Source organism: Mixophyes fleayi, chromosome 7 (assembly GCF_038048845.1).
Source record: "Mixophyes fleayi isolate aMixFle1 chromosome 7, aMixFle1.hap1, whole genome shotgun sequence".
NCBI lineage: Eukaryota > Metazoa > Chordata > Amphibia > Anura > Limnodynastidae > Mixophyes > Mixophyes fleayi.
In genome coordinates, this window is record NC_134408.1 from 106,729,482 (window position 1) to 106,749,200 (window position 19,719).

The following is a 19,719-nucleotide window of genomic DNA, read 5'->3' on the forward strand; positions in this document are numbered from 1 at the left end:
TCTGTTGCCCCATTTAGTACCCCTTTAATTCTTCTCTTAGCCTTCTGACCCCTCCTTGCCTGCTCCTACGATTCATCTCTTCCTGTGTCAGCTCAGGCTGTCCTGTCATCCAGAACACTTCTCATTGGCTGAGGAGGGAGGCTCGTCAGGAGCCACTCTGGGTCACGATGGATAATGTATAAGGATCTCACTGGCTGGTGTGTGGATGGTGCTATGTAGGGACTACATGTAGCTGTGCACCGCCGCCCTCGCCTCCCCAGCAACTGGTTAATCAGAGTTACACTTTAAACTTGCACATACAGTACAAGCACTTTTAGTGGCTCCTGGTTGCAGCCTAGTGTGTTTTGTAGCATTTGCAGAATAAGATATAATGTAATTTATTTTCCGGTACCAATCACCACCGGAACGATTTTACTGTTGCCGAAGGGGGAAGTATTTTTGGTATGGACGTTGCCGTGGAGACGCGGCTCTCACTTCCGTATTTCTGAAAATATGGTGGGTAAAATAAAACGTGGTCGGCAGAAACTGCATCATGCAGCTGTACGAGTCAGTTCTCCGGGGGAAAATGTACAGAGTGGCCCGGAGAGCAGTACGCCAAGTGCACCGGATCTGTTGGGATCTTTTCCATGGAGCGAGCCGGTGGCAGGGAAGGTAAGAGCACTTTTGGCCTGACAGAAATTAAAATTTAAATTGCTTGTAATTTTTGTTTCTACGGAAGGACAATCTTGGGATATTTATATAAAATGTACTTTTGCCTCACCCTAATCTGAATTCTTTTAACGTTTTTTTTTTGTTACTGTCTCCGTTTCAAGTTGCTAAACAAATGTATTTTCTGTTCTGTAAGTATATTTGTAGGCACAATCTTGATGCTCTATATCAGCAGTGGCCAAACTGTGGCTCTAGAGGCACATGTGGCTCTTTGAGCTTTGAAATGTTACTCCAGACTGGGAGCATCAACAAATTATAGTTGTCTAGGTGCAGACAGGGCTAGATTGGAAAACATTCAGCTGCTTATCCTCCCTTCAGTCCTGCTACACTATATGACTCTGGCTACATTCCACCCATACACAAATCCCTTCCGGTGGTATGCTGCTCATAACATAGGTTCCACTGGGTGGGGCTGGACATGCTCCATACTTGTGCCCTCCTCTGAACAATGCGAAGAGGCCACAGTGTCATAGACAATCCAATCAGGGAAGGAGGAGGTGAGAGTGTAGTGTAGAGGTTGGTGGGCATGTAAGGAGATCTGATGGCATGTGAGGAGGTCTGTAGGCATGTGGGAGGGGGGCTTGTTTGACATGTATATAGGAAGGTAGGATGGCATGTACGGAGAATTTGGATAGATCTCATGGCAAGTGGGGAGGTTGATGGCATTTAAGTATAGATGCTTGGGCCCGGTTTCTGGAAAACCGGGCCCATCTGAACATCGGAGATCTGGCTCTGTACTTTGGCGCGCCCTCGCATTTGAAAACGAGGCAAAACATCATTGTTGTGTCGTTGGATCTCGTGAGTTTTGGATTCTATAAATGCCACCCTCCATGGAGATCCTGCACCGTTTCACAGAGAGTCATAGGAGGAGTAGCAGGGTTCTTGGCAGTCTCTAGTTCAATTGGGCAGTGTCCTATCTGAAACAGAAAGAGGAGGGGTGGCAGTTATCTTAAAAGTCTTCAGTGACATTCTACTGAGTTATAGCACACATTGCTCGCTCCATTGCTCATTCTCAGTGCTAAAATAGAATTAATAGGGCTGGCAGTGTTCTTAAGTTTCCAGTGACATTGTACTGTGTCATCAAAATGGATCACAGCAGTACACAGAAGATCAGGAGCACCAAGCAGCTGCTGGCACCAGTCATGATGATGGTAATCCCTCTGCGTCATCTGCTAAAGGCTATGTTAAAGTGCAAAGTGTTTTTAAGTCAGGGAAACAAAAATATAAAAAAAAACCTTTTACTTTGGTAAAGAAAAAAAGAACTGTACTCCAGGCAAAGTTAACTGCTGAAAAAAATAAAATTGCCAACATGCCATTCTACACATACAGTGACAAGGAAAGAATCGGGCCTTCATCTTTCTTTTTGAGTGCTAGTTCTGCAACTGTCACTGAGGCATCTTCTTCGTAGATCAGTCGTGACCAAGCAAGACCTTGTTCTTTATGACTCAAAAAGTGTACTTTTACGTGTAAAAGCCAAGCTGGAAGAAAACAGTAAGGCATTAGAGGAAAATGTATGGAGGTTGTAGGGACCCTTTTTAGGGGGTTTACCTTGGACGTCTGCGCTTGTCTTGTGTGTTTTGGTAGTAATTGCTGCCTTACTGGTGTTCAGATTCCCGTGGATGTAGTCTTGTGTTTTGTTGGTTCTGCCATGGCGCAACTTTAGGTGCCTGTTAGTGGAGATCATCATCATCATCTATTTATATAGCGCCAGCAAATTCCGTAGCGCGTTACAACTGGGAACAAACATTAATAAAACAATACTGGGTAATACATACAGACAGAGAAGTAAGAGAACCCTGCTCGCAAGCTTACAATCTATAGGAGATAAGAGGGATGTGGGAGGGGGAGAAAGATGGGGGTGGAAATATGCAATAGTAGCGGTACAGACAATATACTTGAGTGCTGGTGATTGCATCAGGTGATTATAGCTTTTTTTTTTTTTCTTGCAGTTTTAAAATGTTATAGCTCTTTTTTTTGCTTTTTGTCTATAGCTCTGATGTGGTGTATATTGAGTGTAGTATTGTATGCCACTAAATGTCTATAGCTCTATGTTTATAGCTCGGAATAATTATTAGTAGGTGTTTCCCTACCGCCTCTTTGCCACATTCAACTTTCTCCTCTCCCTCTCTGCCACTGACTTTAGCCTCGATTTTGAAGGAGAAAAAGGAGGTGATCAGACTCATCATCACCTTTTTGCCACACCCTCCTGCCACCCTAATCGTTCCACCTTACTCCGACAACCAACTCTGGTGCTCATTCCGCCCTACTTCGGGTGAAGTCCACTCCCTCATTCTTTCCTCTCTGTCTACCTGCCACCTGGTTCCCATACCTTCTCAACTCCTTCGCTCTCTCTCCCCCATTGCCTGCTCCTACCTTGCGCACACCTTCAATCTGTCACTCTCCACTGGCATTGTCCCTTCTTCCTTTAAACATGCCCTTATCTCCTCATTTTTAAGAAACCCAATCTTGATCCTACCTCTCTCACGAACTCCTGCCCCATCTCACTTCTCCATTATGTCTCTAAACTACTTGAGTGGGTTGTCTGCAACCGTCCCACCAGGCACCTCTTGGAAAGCTCCCTCCTTGAACCCCCAATCTGGCTTCTGCCACCCTCCACTTTGAGAGTAGAGGCTAACCTGATAGGGCATGGGTGATCGTTCCACAGCTGACAGAGAGAGAGAGAGCATCAGGAGAGAAAAATAAGGTGAGCAGCAGCATTAAGGATAGACTTAAGAAGGTCAAAGTGAGAGTTCGGTAGACCAGAGAAAAGGTGGTTACAGTAATCAAGGTGAGAAATTACAAGTGAGCGAATAAGAGTGTCACTGTGAAAGCCACCAAAAAAAGGGCCGTATCTTGGATATATTCCGGAGGTGTATTTTGAGAGGGACAGAATGTAAAGTTTGAAGGACAGGAAGGAGTCGAGGATGATTCCAAGGCATCGGACTTGAGGGACATAAGTAAGGATAGTTTTATTAACAGAAAGATACAGGAGGGGAAGGTGAGGGAGCCCTGGACGGGGGGGTGTGGTTAGTCTTGCGAGCCGTGGCGTCCTGCGGCTCGTCTCTCCTAGTCGTGTCCCAGCTGTCATGGCAACAGCCGAGACGTCACTTATGGTTTTTGGGTCCCGTCCGTCACCGTGTCAATGGCCGGGACGATCGGCCTGACAGTGCCACGCTCCAGAATTAGACACAGCCAAGCGCACGCACAGATCAATTAACAGCCTCATGTGGCTGATAAAACCCTCTTCAAAACCAGTGTACATATCAGCCTAAGATTTGGGTGTTTTTTTTTTTTGGTTTTTTTTTTACACCCATGAAATCACTCATTATTCCAAATTTCATTACAATCTGAAACGGTCAGTTTGAAACCATGTGTTGATTTGATGTGGAATGACCCAAAAACAGAATTAATAATATTCCAAACCAAAAACAGAAGCTTCCTGCTTGACATTTCTATTTCTGTTTATAACATGACCATAAATCCCACCCCACAAGCTCACTGCCTAGGTGTAATCCTTGACTCGCAATGATCCATTGTTCCCCACATCGACTCTATCTAATTCATGTTGCATACATCTAAAAAAAACATTTACGGAATACGCACATATCTCGCACAAGACACTGCAAAAACTTTAATTCATGCACTCATCATCTCCCATATCGACTATTGCAATTCCCTCCTTACTGGTATTTCCAAAATCAGACTCAAACCCCTACAATCTATTCTGCACGCAGTGGCTAGATTGACTTTCCTTGCACACCTTTCTTCCTCTGCTGAGCCACTCTGTCAGTCTCTACATTGGTTACCTGTTCTTCAACAAATCCAATACAAAATTTTTCTACTAAGATACAAGGCCGTCAACAAAATTGCACCGACATACATCTCCTCACTTGTCTCAAAATATCTCCCAACTCGATACCTCTGTTCTGCACAAGATCTGCGTCTCTCTTCCACTCTCATCACATCCTCCCATTCCCGGTTACAGGATTTTTTTCGGTCTGCACCCAATTTGTGGATTTCCCTCCCTCGCACAATAAGACTCTCCTCTAGTCTTCAAACCTTCATGCGTTGTCTGAAAACTCACCTCTTCAGACAAGCTTATAATATTCCTCAACCACCATCTTCATTTCCCTAGGTTACCTTATTACCACCCTCTACACAGGTAACACAAGATAACAACCCTCTGACCAACATTGCTGTGTGACTGATCATATGGCCCACTCAATACTTTTTCCCTTTGCATTCCAGCTGGACTAATAATCAATATGGTGTAGCACGTTCCCTTGTGTATCAAACTGACATTGTCACATAGATTGTAAACTTGCGAGTAGGGCCCTCTTACCACTCTGTCTGTATTACTCCGTATTGATTTATTAATGTTTGTTCCCAATTGTAAAACACTATGGAATTTGCTAGCGCTATATAAATAAATGTTGATGATGATTTATATCAAGATAAGTATACTTATGGATATACAAACTGCATACCCTAGAGCAGGGGTAGGCAACCTGCGGCTCTCCAGGTGTTTGTGAAACTACAAGTTCCAGCATGCTTTGCCAGTAGATAACCAGTAGATAGGTGGGATGGCATGCTGGGATTTGTAGTTCCACAACACCTGGAGAGCCGCAGGTTGCCTACCCCTGCCCTAGAGCCAATGGGTGGAGATAAGGATATAGTTCAATTTTTAGGATGTTAAGGCATATATTTATTTTATAGCCATCATTTTGTTTTGTTTAGTGGTGTGTGTGTTTTTTATTTTTTTTCCAATATTATGCACTTTTTCATCAATGAACATCCATCAGTTGCCATTGTTTTTTTTTTTCTCTCTACTCATTACCCTTTCCTATATGGGTTTTAACATGTAATAACACAAGTTTTAAACATAAGTCTTAATGATTTTTTTTTTCTTTTTTAAGTGTAATAATTTTTATATGATCCTTAAAAGAAGTGTGCTGTGGAGGAAGGGGAACAAGGATGGTATGGTAGGATAGGAGGGAGAAGAGGTTGAGACAGTGTGAAGGGTAGAGAAGTAGTATTGGTGGAGGTAAGATAAGATGGAAAGGATAAAAAAGGAGACAGCTAGGCAGGGGTTACGGAGGTGAGGTGGGGAAGAGGCATGTTGAAATTTATATACTGGCTTCTTGAAGCTAGTTCTAAGAAAACCCATCAGCCACAGTAAAGTTGGTAGTGTTGTAAACTGATCATTTTAGCAACGCCTGCACTGTTTACAGTACACCATAGAAATGTGCCATGCAGCATACTCTTATCCGACTCAAAACAAGTGTCAAAAGTAACTAATCAGCAACTTCTAGGACTCTGCAAGCAGCAGCACAGAGCTGGCAGCTGGATGAGGTACAAGGATATCAAAGGACATCCTGATTACCTGCAGTGCACAAGTCACAGGGTGCCAGGAGTACCAAACACACAGCACCACCTCAATTATAACCAAGCAGACAAGTGGAAACTGTTCACATATATATTTAGTGTATATATAACTAGTATATTTTCTAAAAGTAACCAGCATTGAATTCTTATTTTACTGCCTTCAGCTCAGGGCAGTCAGCAAATGTGAAATGACAGATTGTTAAAATGAATATTAAAATTGCAAAAATACCTGCTGCACATGTTCATAAGGCTGTTGAGTGGTGAAAGGACCCATAGTTACCAACCCCCTACCCCCACATCGGTAATCCCTGGCAGGAGTAAAATGAGCTGGTGACAGATGTCGGGTACATCAACAGCACTTGTCCAGGGGGAGGAGGAGTCACAGCAGCTCACGGAAGCAGGAACCAGTGCATGATTATACAGAGAGGAGAGGGAGACAATGTCAGGAGGGTGGGATACACGAACTCTGCACACAGACCAGACATACCAAATCAGTCACAGCAGTGGGAGAAGTGGTGGTATGGCATACTGCGGTTTACAGGCCTGCTTCGAGCACTATATATAGTCTGAATTCTTCATGGCATGGATTCTACAAGGTTCTGGAAACATTACTTAGAGATTCTGGTCCATGTTGACATGATGGCATCATGCAGTTGCTGTAGATATGTCTGCTGCACATTCATTCGGTGAATCTCCTATTTCGCCACATCTCAAAGGTGCTCTATTAGATTGAGACATGGCGACTGTGGAGGCCATTGTAGTACATTGAAGTCATTGTCATGTTCATGGAATCCGCTTGAGAGGAAGTGAGCTTTCTGACATGGTGCATTATCTTGATGGAAGTAGGGCATTAGACGACGGGTAGATTGTGGCTATAACGGGATGCACATGGACAGCAGCAATACCCAGATGTTCTGTGGCACCATTGACACAAATTAGGGTTGATCCATGGATTCATGTTGTTAACGCAAAATTCTGACCCTACCATCTACATGTTGCAGCAAAAATTGAGATTTGTCTGACCAGGCAATGTTTTTCCATTCTTCAACTGTCCAGTTTTGGTCAGCCTGTGCAAAGTGCAGCCTCAGTTTTCTGTTCTTAACTAATAGGATTGGTACCTGGTTTGGTCCTCTGCTCCTGTAGTCAGTGCTCTTCTGCTTACTCATTATGTGACGCATGGGTATTTGAGTTACTGTTGGCTTCCTGTCTGCTTAAGCCAGTATGGCCGTTCTACTCTATCCTTTCTGTTTAACGAGGCATGTTTGCCTACATACTGCTGCTCACTGGATGTTTTTTTTTGTTTTGGGCGCTATTCTCTGTAAACTGTAGAGACTCTTTTGCATGAAAATCCCAGGAAATCCGTTTCTGAGACACTTAAACTACCCCATCCTACACCAACAATCATTCAATGGGTCAAAGTCGCTTAGATCACATTTCATGCTGATTCTGGTGTTTGATCTCAGCAACTGAAAGTCTTGAAGACTCTGCATACATTTATTTATGCATTGAGTTGCTGCCACATTATTAGCTGATTATATATGTGCAATAACTAGCAAGCGTACAGGTGTGCCTAATAATATAAAGTGCTATTGCCTACAACTATATATTTCTCTAAGGCAAATATTATTATTGTTATATTCATATCTAATTTTGCTACTCGGTACATTTTCTTGCATGTTTAATTAAATGTCTTGAGTGCGGTAAAATCTCTATTGAATGTAAGTTTCTGTGACTAGAGCCTGTCCATCAGAAAATGTAGGATCAACTAACTTCAGCCAACTTCAAGTCATGTTGGATGAAAAAGCCTGGCTCGCAATCTCCATTCCAGTTCACTCCAAAGGTGTTCAATGGGGTGAGGACAGGGGTCTGTGTGGGCCGGTCAAGTTCTTCCACACCAAACTCATCAAACCATGTCTTTGTAGTCCTTGCTTTGTGCACTGGGGCACAGTCATGTTGGAATAGAAAACAGCCTTCCCCAAACTGTTGCCACAAAGTTGGAAGCATAGCATTGTCCAAAGTGACTTGGTATACTGACGCTTTAAGATTGCCCTTCACCAGAGATAAGGGGCCTAGCCCAGACACTGAAAAACAGCCCCTTACCGTTATCCCTCCTCCACCAAACTTCACAATTGGCATACTGCAGTCAGGCAGGTAATGTTCTCCCGGCATCTGCCAATCCCAGACTCGCCCATCTGACTGCCAAACAGGGAAGCGTGATTGGTCACTCCAGAGAACATGTTTCCACTGCTCCACAGTCCACTGTCTGTGTGCTTTATACCACTCCAGCCGACGCTTTGCATTGGTCTTGGTGATGTGAGGCTTGCATGCAGCTGCTCGGCCATGGAAACCCATTCCATTAAGCTCCCGCTGCACAGTTTTTGTGCTTGCATTAATGCCAGTGAACGTTCGGAACGTTTAAGCTATGGAATCAGCAGGGTATTGGTGACTTTTACGCACCATGCACCTTAGCAGTCGTTGACCCTTATCGGTGATTTTACGTGGTCTTCCGCTTCGTGGCTGAGTTGCTGTCATTCCTAAATGCTTCCACTTTCTAATAGTATCACTTGACCAGTTGATCGTGGAATATTTAGTAGGGATGAAATTTCACGAAACATCTTATTGCAAAGGTGGCATCCTATCACAGTACCACTCTTGAAGTCACTGTGCTCTTCAGAATAACCCATTTTGTATCACAAATGTTTGCAAATAGAGACTGCATGACTAGGTGCTTGATTTTATACACCTCTGGCAATGGGTCTGATTGAAACACCTCAATTCAATAATTGCCAGGTGTGTCTAAACACTTTTGTCCATATAGTGAACCTGTGGACCAAAACGTAACCCTGACAAAGTTGCAGAACAAATCGCCTAGTGGAAAGAGGGTAGAGCTTGAGACAAGAGGATTGAGTGGCTCAGAATGGAGATGAGTGTGTACCAGTGTGAGAGTTATAGGTTACAATAGCATATAATCTAGCAGTGAGGTGGTTTTTCATAGAGGGTTTAATGATTTTACTGCAGAGGGGGAAGTGGTCTGGTGTGGTATGGAATTCCATAGGTCTGGTGTGGTATGGAATTCCATAGGTCTGGTCTGGTGTGGTATGGAATTCCATAGGTCTGGTCTGGTGTGGTATGGAATTCCATAGGTCTGGTCTGGTGTGGTATGGAATTCCATAGGTGGGTAGGTGCATGCTAAAGCATGTTGTAGGTGAGAGTGGATATCCGAGAGATGGGGAGGCACAGGTAAAAGATGGATATAAGAGCGAGACTATGCCCAGATAAGGTTTGAGATGTATGAAGGGGTGGTGGGTTTTGCAGAGTGGTGTGAAGGATGTGGAGTGGCAAGAGAGGAAGATCAGTGTTGCAGCAGTATTAAGGACAGATTGACGCAGTGACTGATGAGTGAGCAGAATGCCATATAGGAGGAAGCTTGGCTAAGTAAAGGGCATATTCTTTGTGGTGGGAGGGAGGTTTGGAGGGAAGTTGCCACTCTAGGAGGACGGTAGAAATTTTTTGTCTTGGATATGTAGACCTTGGGAAGTCCATGATTTACATGATCGATTGAAAAGACCGTGTGGAAGTAAGACGTGACCTGGGGATTTTGTTAAACATTATAGATTATACCCCACCACCAAATGTGTGTCAGTTGGAAGGCATATCAATATACTTTCACTACGATCATTCTGCTGTTGATAGTTGTTAGTGTCTGTTTGTGTTACATGATACTTTATCAGTGTTCATGACCAATGGCTTTTGTATAAACACAATTTATTTGTTAAGAAATAAAATGTATTTTATTTAAATTTTTTTTTTTTTTTTTCAGCAATGCTACTCCTATAATTTTTTGTAGGGGCATTTAATATAGTGTCATTGTTCCCAGATTTCATCTTTTCTTAGCAATATGTTAAACCCTAATATTTTATCTTTTTCCCCATCAGGATTGGACATTTTTATCCTCCGATATCTTTGCCTCAACTACGATTGACCCTAAAATTTTAACTCAAAAGTTGGAAGTGGACACCAAAAGTGTGGTCTCCGTTAAAAAAGGTATGTGATTAAGAAGCTCACCTGACAATAAATGTTTAATGACATTTACAATTATAGAACAGGTTATTTATCCTTTTTTTTTTTTTTTTAATAGTTGCTATTTTTCCCTTGCTGTTCCTCATGGATCATCCTTTATTGCATAAGTTGTGAAATTAATGCTGTAATCCAGTACTTATAAAGCACTAACAATGTACACACTGCTTTACATTTAATAAAAGATAATTACTGTTTTATGGACACTTAAATTTGCAAGTTCCTATAGGAACTCATACATGGACATAATATAGGACTGATCTATGGTCACACTGGCAGAAGAGTTTAGACTGTAGGTTAAATATGGTTCTTGGCTCTTTATGGCAATCACAACTCCAGGGAGCAAAAAAAAAACCCATCAGTTTTGTAAGTTTTCTCCTTTCTTTCATTTTCTACATGTGTTTTACTAGGCAGCAGCATTGTAAGAAAGTCTGTCATGTGTCCCCACTCTTAGGCTACTTTTGTGCAAAATGTATTTTTTTCACGAGTATGAGCCATTTAGACTTGAAACCAAGAAGTTGGTTAATGATTCATACATTCAGTCTCGGTTTCTGCAAAACTATGTTGATGAAACGGATTTGTTCTGCTTTACAAAAGGGAATTATCTTTGCTTTACAGTCAGTCTGTTGATTACTGAGCTAAATAAGTAACTGTTCTAATCAAGAGATTTTGAGCTTAGATCTTGGTTCAGCCACTTCTATATGGGGGTTATAGAAAACAGGAAATTAAGAAGGCCTACTAGCCAGTAAATAAGATGGTACATCACTTATATTCAAAAACTAAATTAACTACAGGTCCGAATAACCAATGAGATTGATTATAAGGTTTTGTGGAAAGTGAGAGGAAATTTGAAATGTCCTTCCGAAAAATTGGTACATCTTGCTGGCAGATCCAGATCGTGCAGAGGTTAAGCCCAAGAATGTCCATTAAATTGGAAAAAGGCAATAAATATAAAAGATAAGTGCACAGTCATTATGCCATAAAACCTTCAATAAGTAAACAAAGCATTAAGTGCTTCCATAAATGTGGAAGCTGCAAAGCATATGATTATACAATTAAATCCCCAGAATCAGGACAAATATGTATACACTTGGAAAATGAATAACTTTTGTAACATGTAAAACCTTCAGTGACAGTTACTCCTTGACCTGTCTGTGCCACAAATAATGTTTGAATGATCACAAGACTCTTTTAACAAAGACTCTTGGAACATAGTGGCTGTGACAGGATGGACCGCCTATGCCACCCTGTCTGTTATTGCTGGAAACCGGCTGGGCTTACTTTGCCACCGTTCCCTTTTGTTATCCCAAATGCACCCTCTTGTCGCAGTAGGAGGGGCTTACAAAGGCTGCCACCACTGGACTCCTATACCGGAATCGAGAACCGTTTTTCTTCTGGGTAGTTGATGCTGCTAGCGTACCTTGTTGCTGGTGTACCTGGGCTGGTACCCCTGACTTCTCACTATAGATCAGGGTTGTTGTGGATGGATCCCCCTCTGGCCTATCACACTGACCGGGGCTGCTGGGTAGCGGGCAGAGCGGTGGTACTGGAAAAAGTTTGGGTCCAAACCTCAGACAGCCGGCGAATGGATTAGATTTAGGGTCTTATCTGTAGATCACAGGAATACAGCAATATTGAAGATGTTTCCAAGCAGGTCTTTGAAGTAAGATGTTTATTTGCTCTCACACACTGGTGGAAGATAGCAGTGTGATCAGGTCAAATGAAAATCAGAAGAACAGTTTTCAAATACAAGCTAGTGCCTTTTATACATTTGACACAGGCTATTTTTAGCATCAGGATATACCCTATTTCCACAAATATGGATTTACATGCATTGCAAAGCTAACAAAATTTGCGCTTATCTATGAAATTCACTCTGGACAAAAGGACACACAGTAACGACCCCCTGCTGTGCCTTTGCCCAGAGTAGGCATGACACTTCATCACAAAACTTCGTTATCACTTCCTGCTATCGGACTCTCTTCCACATATGCCTAATTGGAGGTTTCTACTAGCAACCTTACAATCCCAAACAATGACCCTTCCATACAAAATGCATCTCAATACACACAAGACCTCCATCTACAAAGGCCTATTGTATCTGATATATGCATCAGAAATAAGGCATATCCTTTACTAAGGTGAAAACAGGAAAAAACAGTTTGTACCCTGGTCTCAGAAATAACGATTTCCTATCTCAGAATATATACAATTCAAAAAATAAGTGTATATGCAATTATATAAATATGCGCCATGCGCTATTTCCTTTAAAATAAATTCACACCACAAGTTATTTATTAGTGATCTAGTCACAGTGGCATTATTAGAAATGTGGCGCTCAGAAAATAAAGTGATTAACTGCAGAAGCAAACATTTTTTCCATGGAAAAGATCCAAAAGGGTTAAGAGCCTTTGACGTGTAATACATGAATGGCATTGAGGTATTTATAGTGACATATTACTTAAGCAGTATGTCACTGTTAAGGGTAGCTTAGCAGATTGTATGATAGTAACTTTATTTAAATTGCATGAGACTTGATGGGCATGTCTTGCCCTAAGATGAAGCTTAAGACGAAACGTATGACAGTGATTGACGTTTGATGTCATAGACAGGCGACCGATGCTAAACACTGTATAAACTAACCTGTATTGAATAGACACCATGCTACGTTGTTCTACTGAATATTATGCACTCGCCACAATCTGCTCTCTAATACAATGCACTGAATATGTGCTCCAGTTTTGATCAATATATATTGAGTAAGCATCACAAAATTGTCTACTGTTCCTATGTCCCCTAAAAACACAGAGTGACAGCAGTAGTATTCTATAGGGAATCGATTGTTCCACTTCTAAAACAAAAGTAAATTTAGACTATATTTTGTAATTGGTGTCATGTTATATCGTCGCACCCATATATTCAGCTATACAGCATGAAAACAAGATCTCTATCTGTCAGTGTTTCTTACTGTGTGAATGAGGATGTTCAAATTAAACTTTATTCCCCATATAATAGAGACATGAAAGGACTTATAATCCTTGGAAACAAACAAGATGCCCTCAAATACAATCTTTTGAAAAATGATGTACACTCTTAGATGATCAGAAACAAAATGCTTACTCTTAAGATATTGGAAGTGAATATAGATTGAATACAGTGAAAGCTTCTAGACTTAAGAGCTGACACGATAACACACTCTGGTTAATTTATCTTGTGTAGTATGCATAGCTTAACTCTCTGTTCTCGCTTGCATGAGGTTTAATATCCCTCAAGCTAAATTTATTAACAGAATATTATATAATTTACACAAGTCTTTACAGACGATATTTAATTGTTTACATCAGTCCCTGCCCCTGTGGAGCTTACAATCTATATTCCCTACCACACAGATATACATACCCACACTAAGGTTAATTGCCTTCTAAAAATAACCCATCAGCATGGATGGGTGGGTGGAAACCGGAACACCCGGATGAAAGTTAAATCTATATTTATCTCTTGTGCATTTTCTTAGCAACTCAACATGGCTACATATCAACTTCTCAAGTTTTTGTGAATGTTTTCAGACACAAGTCACTGTTTTCATGAGAAAGACAGGCAACAAGGCTGTTTGTATCCATGTCGGGTTTACTTATGCTAACAGTATGGTTAAACTAATATCTAACTCTTCTATACTTATTCGTATTTTAATGTCCTCCAGAGGTGATCGTTTCTAACTTGGCTGTATGATTTGCTTACTAGAGTTGGTAGAATCTATAGCTGCATTTGTACCTGTCATTGTTCGTAGGTTATTGTCTCTAGTCATGTCAAAAGCGCATAAACGTCTTCCCTTCCTCTGCTTCAATCCCTACACATGGAAGTAGTCTTTAGCTTGCCAGATACCTTCCCTACAGGTCACGGCCAGCACAGTGACACAATGGTTGGCATGTTTGCCTTGTAGCTCCGGGGCTTCAAGGTTCTACTTTGACTAGGGTACAATCTGCATGGAGTTTGTCTGCTCTCCCATTGTTCAAGGGGGTTTCCTCTTGGAGCTTGGTTACTTGCCAAAATCTGAAAAAATACTGATAGTTTAACTGGATTTTTAATTGCCCTAGTTTATGTTTAAGTGTCTTCAATGAGCCATTTGAAAGCTGCACTGGAGGTTAATAAATATTCTTTCATTGCAAAGTGATCGATAATATGTTGGCCATATATCCTTAAAAGTGCATCATGTGAGCACACTACACTTCACGTCCTGGACGCATAAAGCAGAGTTAACCAAACTGCTAAGTGAACGTTTAAAGCCCAATTTAGTGAAAAGTATTAAAAGTACTAAAATGATCTGACTATAATCCTTTCAAAAGAATAGTTTGTAATTGGAACACAAACTTAATGAAATAAATGTATCATCTTGTAAAATACTACTGTTTCTGCTAAATAATTATAAAAGTTACATTTACATATAATGCAAGTTAAATGGTAAAAAATCAGAAGTGTCATCCTGTACTTGCTCTTTAGACCTCCCCTCTAGGATCTCCTGGAGGGAAGGTCCAAAAAGTGGGCAAGTACATATTCGACTTACCATGTGTTAGATCAACCTTATAACAATATGAGGCAGATTCAATTAGCCGCGATGTTCCATTGTGTCTTTATAAAATGACACATTTTCTAATTCTTTGCATGGATAGATCTTGTAGTCAACGTTACACCTTTAGCATTACTGTGGATAATGGTGATATTGCCAAATGCTTCAATGAAGCATTTGGCAAAAGAGGATAGAGAAACGCTTTTGGGGTATGCGCAAAGGGTTATTTAAGGGGGTGGGGGGAGAAAAGACCATTTATATTCTATTTCTATATGTAGGGCAGAAAAAAAAACCCTGCATTCACAACAATTTTTCTTGAAACTTATGAACAGTCATACACACTTTATTCTTTTGTATTATTATAGGTATATTTACCTTTTTTCAGTCTTTTCTGCATCTCTTGTGCATTTCATGGACCTTACAAGCAGGGTTTTGTTTAGGTTGTTTAAGCTTTCTTTAAGGATATCATTCAGTATTGGTAGTCAGGAGATTGGGATATGCTTTCCTCTCCTGGGATTCCCAGGGCAGCCGCCTTCTGTTACTTGTTCTCTGTGTACACAATATAGATGTGAGATTGCCTAGCTCCTCAGGGAAAAGGAAGCAGATCCGTATCTTCCCTTGTGCTGCAATGTGTCATTTTTCATTTTCCACAGAATTGCTGAATCTATTGTTCTGATGACTGTCTTGAGTCTGGTTTTTGCATTAATATTGCTTTTGAGTTGTGCCTGCATAGTCTGCTTTATGCATTGGTTGTTACAGCTTCATGATAAATGAAACCTTGCTTGACATACTTGAAGTAGCTGGTGTGGTTGTTGTATTCTCTATATAATTTGTCCTATTGTGCATTCAAGTAGATTTAGGGAATAATCATCTAGAAAGGGGCCATCTTGGTATTAATATGTTTGGGTCCCCACCCTTCACTTTGGCGATCTTTCACACTCCTCCCTGGCACTTTAACAATATTCCAATACCCCGCTTCCACAGTTCCTCCATTTATTGGAGTAACATATCTATACAAGGTGTTTTATGATCACTGTTTATTGCACTGGTCTAGGGGAGAGCCGGTTCTGTTTGGTGTAGCCCTGATGTCGCCATGATTACTGGTGATGATGAAACAGGAAGTGGATATGCTGGTCTTATATTGTAAAAGCTTGTTAAGTTTCTATGCAAGAGTCGAGTACTGATGATAAGCGGGGGACTTGCTGCAGTGCCAGTGGAGAGTGTGGATGGTTCCTAATGCTGTGGCGCGATCCTGTCTGGCAATCGGATTTCACATTTTTCTTTTCAGTTTTAAACTTAAATGTCCAGAGAGCACTCTGTTGGGTCTTTTTCTGTTTTAAAACCGGAATCCCTATTAAGTAAATTCCACACTGTAGATTCTGGTGTCTGTGTACAGAGAGGTTATAAAAAAATAACATGATAATAACCCCCCTTCCCCTAATGGGATTCTCTGTACTTTATTTTTTTACATCTTGTACTCCAAAACGGATTTATTTAAGAATTCCTAGTATTGATGCAAAATATTCCGATTTAGTAAAAACAAACTTTTTTAAAGCATTTTCTTTTTGAAAAACCTGAACACGTTCACCTTGCTTATTTTGATAGCATGCGCTTCCTTTTAAGCTGAGTATTTGGGTAAGTGTTTACCAGCTTTGCTTATCTTGACAGTTTTTGCCTATATATTGGCAAATATTAATCTTTTCATGCTTTGTTTGTTTTTTTTAATACATGTTTTGCAATATTATTCAAGATCCATCAGATTCCCACAGATTGTCAATAGGTTTCTCCAGTACATTGTAATGTTTCCAATACATAAATTAAAAACAAAATTCAATGTGACTTTTGCTGTAATCGGTCATTGTCCTTTTTCATTATGAAGGAGTTAAAGATTGTGATGGCATTTTTGTTGCCAATATGCTATTCCTGTAGACCTTCAAGTTACTCTTGAAATACTAAAGGAAATGAGTAAGCAGGATACAGCGTCAGGGGAGTGTTAGTGTATTATGATTAAGGTGTTTGTGGTCTTCCCACAGACTTGTGAGAAGTTTTAAAAAAATATGTATAAATTTGTTTCTTAAATAACTCTTACTAGAGATATTATGAGGCTACCTTTAGTGGGTCCAGTATGTTTTCTGTAACATAATTTCCCATTGGGTGTCTGCAAAACAATATTACAAAAATAGATGTATACAACTGTTCAGCTTTGTATGTTGATGGTAGTTGGGTTATTTGTTAGTCTGAAGTTAGGAGTTTTGGTTGGATTTCAGATTGCCCATTGCCTCCACATGAAATACAATACTGTGCATAGTTTGAACACTGTTGATCTACTCCAGGGGTCAAGAGTTAAGATAAGCCATTAAAACGGTCTGTGAGATTGTATTCAGTAGTACAGTTTGCTAAGCTACCTTCACCCCTCAATAAAAATGTAAATAGAGATATGACCCCCAACCCCTATAGCTTTTTAGGGGTAATTGATGTAACTTTATACGTGTGTTTGCACCCCCGACCAGCATTGTAGGCAGATCTGCATAGAGTTTAGAGTCTTGAGGCCTGATTCATTAAGAAATGCAAAGCAAAAAAAAGAGTAACTTTGCACCTTGGCAAAACCATGTTGCATTGGAGGAGGATGTAAATTTAAAATGTAATGGCAGATTTAAAGTTGGGGTAGGGCATGTCCTAGATCAACTTTAAATTTCAGTGTAAAAATAAAGCCATCAAGAATTTTTTGTGCTACACGAAAAAACAGCCAGTATTTAACTTATGTGCAAAATAATAAACTAATTTGCACACTTTGCATTGTAACATGGTTTGTCCAGGAGAAAATTTACTTTGTATAATATGTGCAAATGAATTGGCATGCTGACAGTGACTTTCAGTCGTTGATAGCTATATCGCATCGGAAGACACTTTCTGTAGTGTGTACCCAGCCTTACCCAATTTGTATGTTTTCTCATTGTATTTGTTTTTATAAATATTAAGGAATACAGATACAAAAACATTCTAGTTATATAGAGACTTTCTCTTCCTGAGATTAGGGTGTTTATTACCTTTCTGCTACCGGAGTCGGCAACTGAAACGTTCATCATGCTGAGGTGTGAAAATCCTCTGGCAATGCAATATATTGGGGGCATTGTCTGATAGCAAGGTTCTTAAGTGTCTAGCTTATAGTACATTTCACTGTGCTTGGCACAGTTAAGCACAGAACACTTTTGAGGTTATTGTCACTTTTATGGACAGTGCTTCTTATGTAGACAGGGGCAGATTGGCAACTTAAGGTGGCCCTGGAAAGAAATCTGAAAGTGGCGCCATGTAGGCAGGACCAAATCCATTGTGGGCAGTACCAACACAAAAGTAGGTGGGGTTAGCACACAGTTATGCCTAGTCACGTCAGTGGTAGGCGAGGCTAATGCAGCACATAATGGTAGGCGGACCTAACGGGCAAAATTTATTGCAATGCAAAGCAGTATTATACTGCTCTGCATGCTAATGTGACCACTATTAGTGATGGATATACAATACAGATAGCATGCTGTGCTATATATATATATATTTTTTTCTCTCTTAAAGTTAACATATGATTTAAACACTGACCTTCTAATTTTAAATTGTTCACAGTGTACGTCTTGTTAATTATTTTCATTCTTAAAGTGCTGGCATCAACCTCTGGTTTCAAAATACAGGAACATTAACGAACAGAGGACCAAGCAGAGGAAGACTTGTGCTGTAACTACAGAAAAACAGTTACTTGATCCTTGTCTGTCTTTTAAAAGCTGCTAGCTTTTGCTTGCAGAATACTCTATTAGTTTGTTTGAAAGGTGGTAGATCTTAATGATAGTAATAGGATCTCCATCTCAAATGTGATACCGTTAAAGAAAACAATCAATGGCTGAAGGTCATGTTGGTTTGAAAAGTTAACCTATGTGATTTGGAATCAATGAGATCAATTTCATAAGGTTAATGGGCCAAAACCATTTATTAATTATTCATAGACTCTGCATATCCTATTTTGTACATGGTAAGTTTAGTAGAATGATGTGCCTATATCTCTCTTGATATGGTATATGTATAATTTTAAAATGGGGAACGTGTGGGTGATCACTTTTTCTTCCCGAATATGTTCATAGTACAGCTTGTCTTCCTAAAACTTCTCCAATACTGTGTGTAACATATTGTAGATAAGAGAGCAATGTAATGGGAAAATACAGGTGTGCATGTTTATTTGTGGTGTAACACAGTTTTATGGTGTGCAAACACTATCTCTGTATGATGGATGTAACTAATGATGGATGTAACTAAGCAGCTCATTCTATAGGTGGGAGTTTCCCTACGTCCAGTAGAGTAAGATAATTGAGTAGACTTCTGCCCTCTGGAAAAAAAATATGACAATCCCAGTTTCTACATTAAAATTTGGTGAGGATCCCTCATCATTATGGTATTTTGGGGGTAAAGCTTTCATTAGAGATTGACCAATATAGGGGGTAAATGTATCAAACTCTGATTTTGAAAATCGAGTGATTTTCTTGGGAGGTTTGAAACCCGCTAATGTATGAACCTGAGCTTTCATGTCATCGCCAGAGATGTTTCTGTCAAAATCGCTATTTCCTCAATTGATAAAGATCAAAGTCCCGACTGTTTGCCACTCTAGCTATACAAGTCTCAAATGTATGAAGCTGCGATTAAGCAAACTCTAGCCAGACACAACACGCTGCATCCTAGCAGCGTGATTTTCCCACGCTGTCATAGGGAAATTCCCTTATACCGGCGGTTCCCTAAGTGTGCGCCACGGCTCCCAGGGGTGCCGCGGTGCTGTCACAGGGGTGCCGCGGGCCAGCCATAGAAAATACAAACAACACAAAAACTTACCAATCCGCGCAGCGCCGGGACCCAGCATCCTTTTTTCTCACGCAGCTTGTCACTGAATTCAATGACAAGCTGCGTGACCGGCGCCGTGCGAAATGGTACGTTTTTGTGTTGTTTGTTTTTTC

General features: G+C 40.6%; 1 protein-coding gene and 1 long non-coding RNA gene across 2 annotated transcripts in view; one reads left to right on the forward strand and one right to left on the reverse strand.

Annotated features, from left to right (window-relative positions):
* Positions 1–243: 243 nt before the first annotated feature.
* Positions 244–19,719, forward strand: part of SLX9 (SLX9 ribosome biogenesis factor) — a 116,808-nt gene continuing 97,332 nt past the window's right edge. The window contains exons 1-2 of the mRNA XM_075180256.1: positions 244–651; positions 10,029–10,137. Of these exons, the coding sequence (XP_075036357.1) occupies positions 493–651; positions 10,029–10,137 (268 nt within the window). The 5' untranslated portion in view covers positions 244–492. The remainder of the gene's footprint in view (positions 652–10,028; positions 10,138–19,719) is intronic.
* LOC142097027 (uncharacterized) lies at positions 1,154–6,435 on the reverse strand. The gene is made up of 3 exons (XR_012678088.1): positions 6,323–6,435; positions 2,257–2,375; positions 1,154–1,625 (listed from the first exon to the last, which is right to left on the reverse strand). It is a non-coding gene; the product is annotated as an uncharacterized LOC142097027 (long non-coding RNA).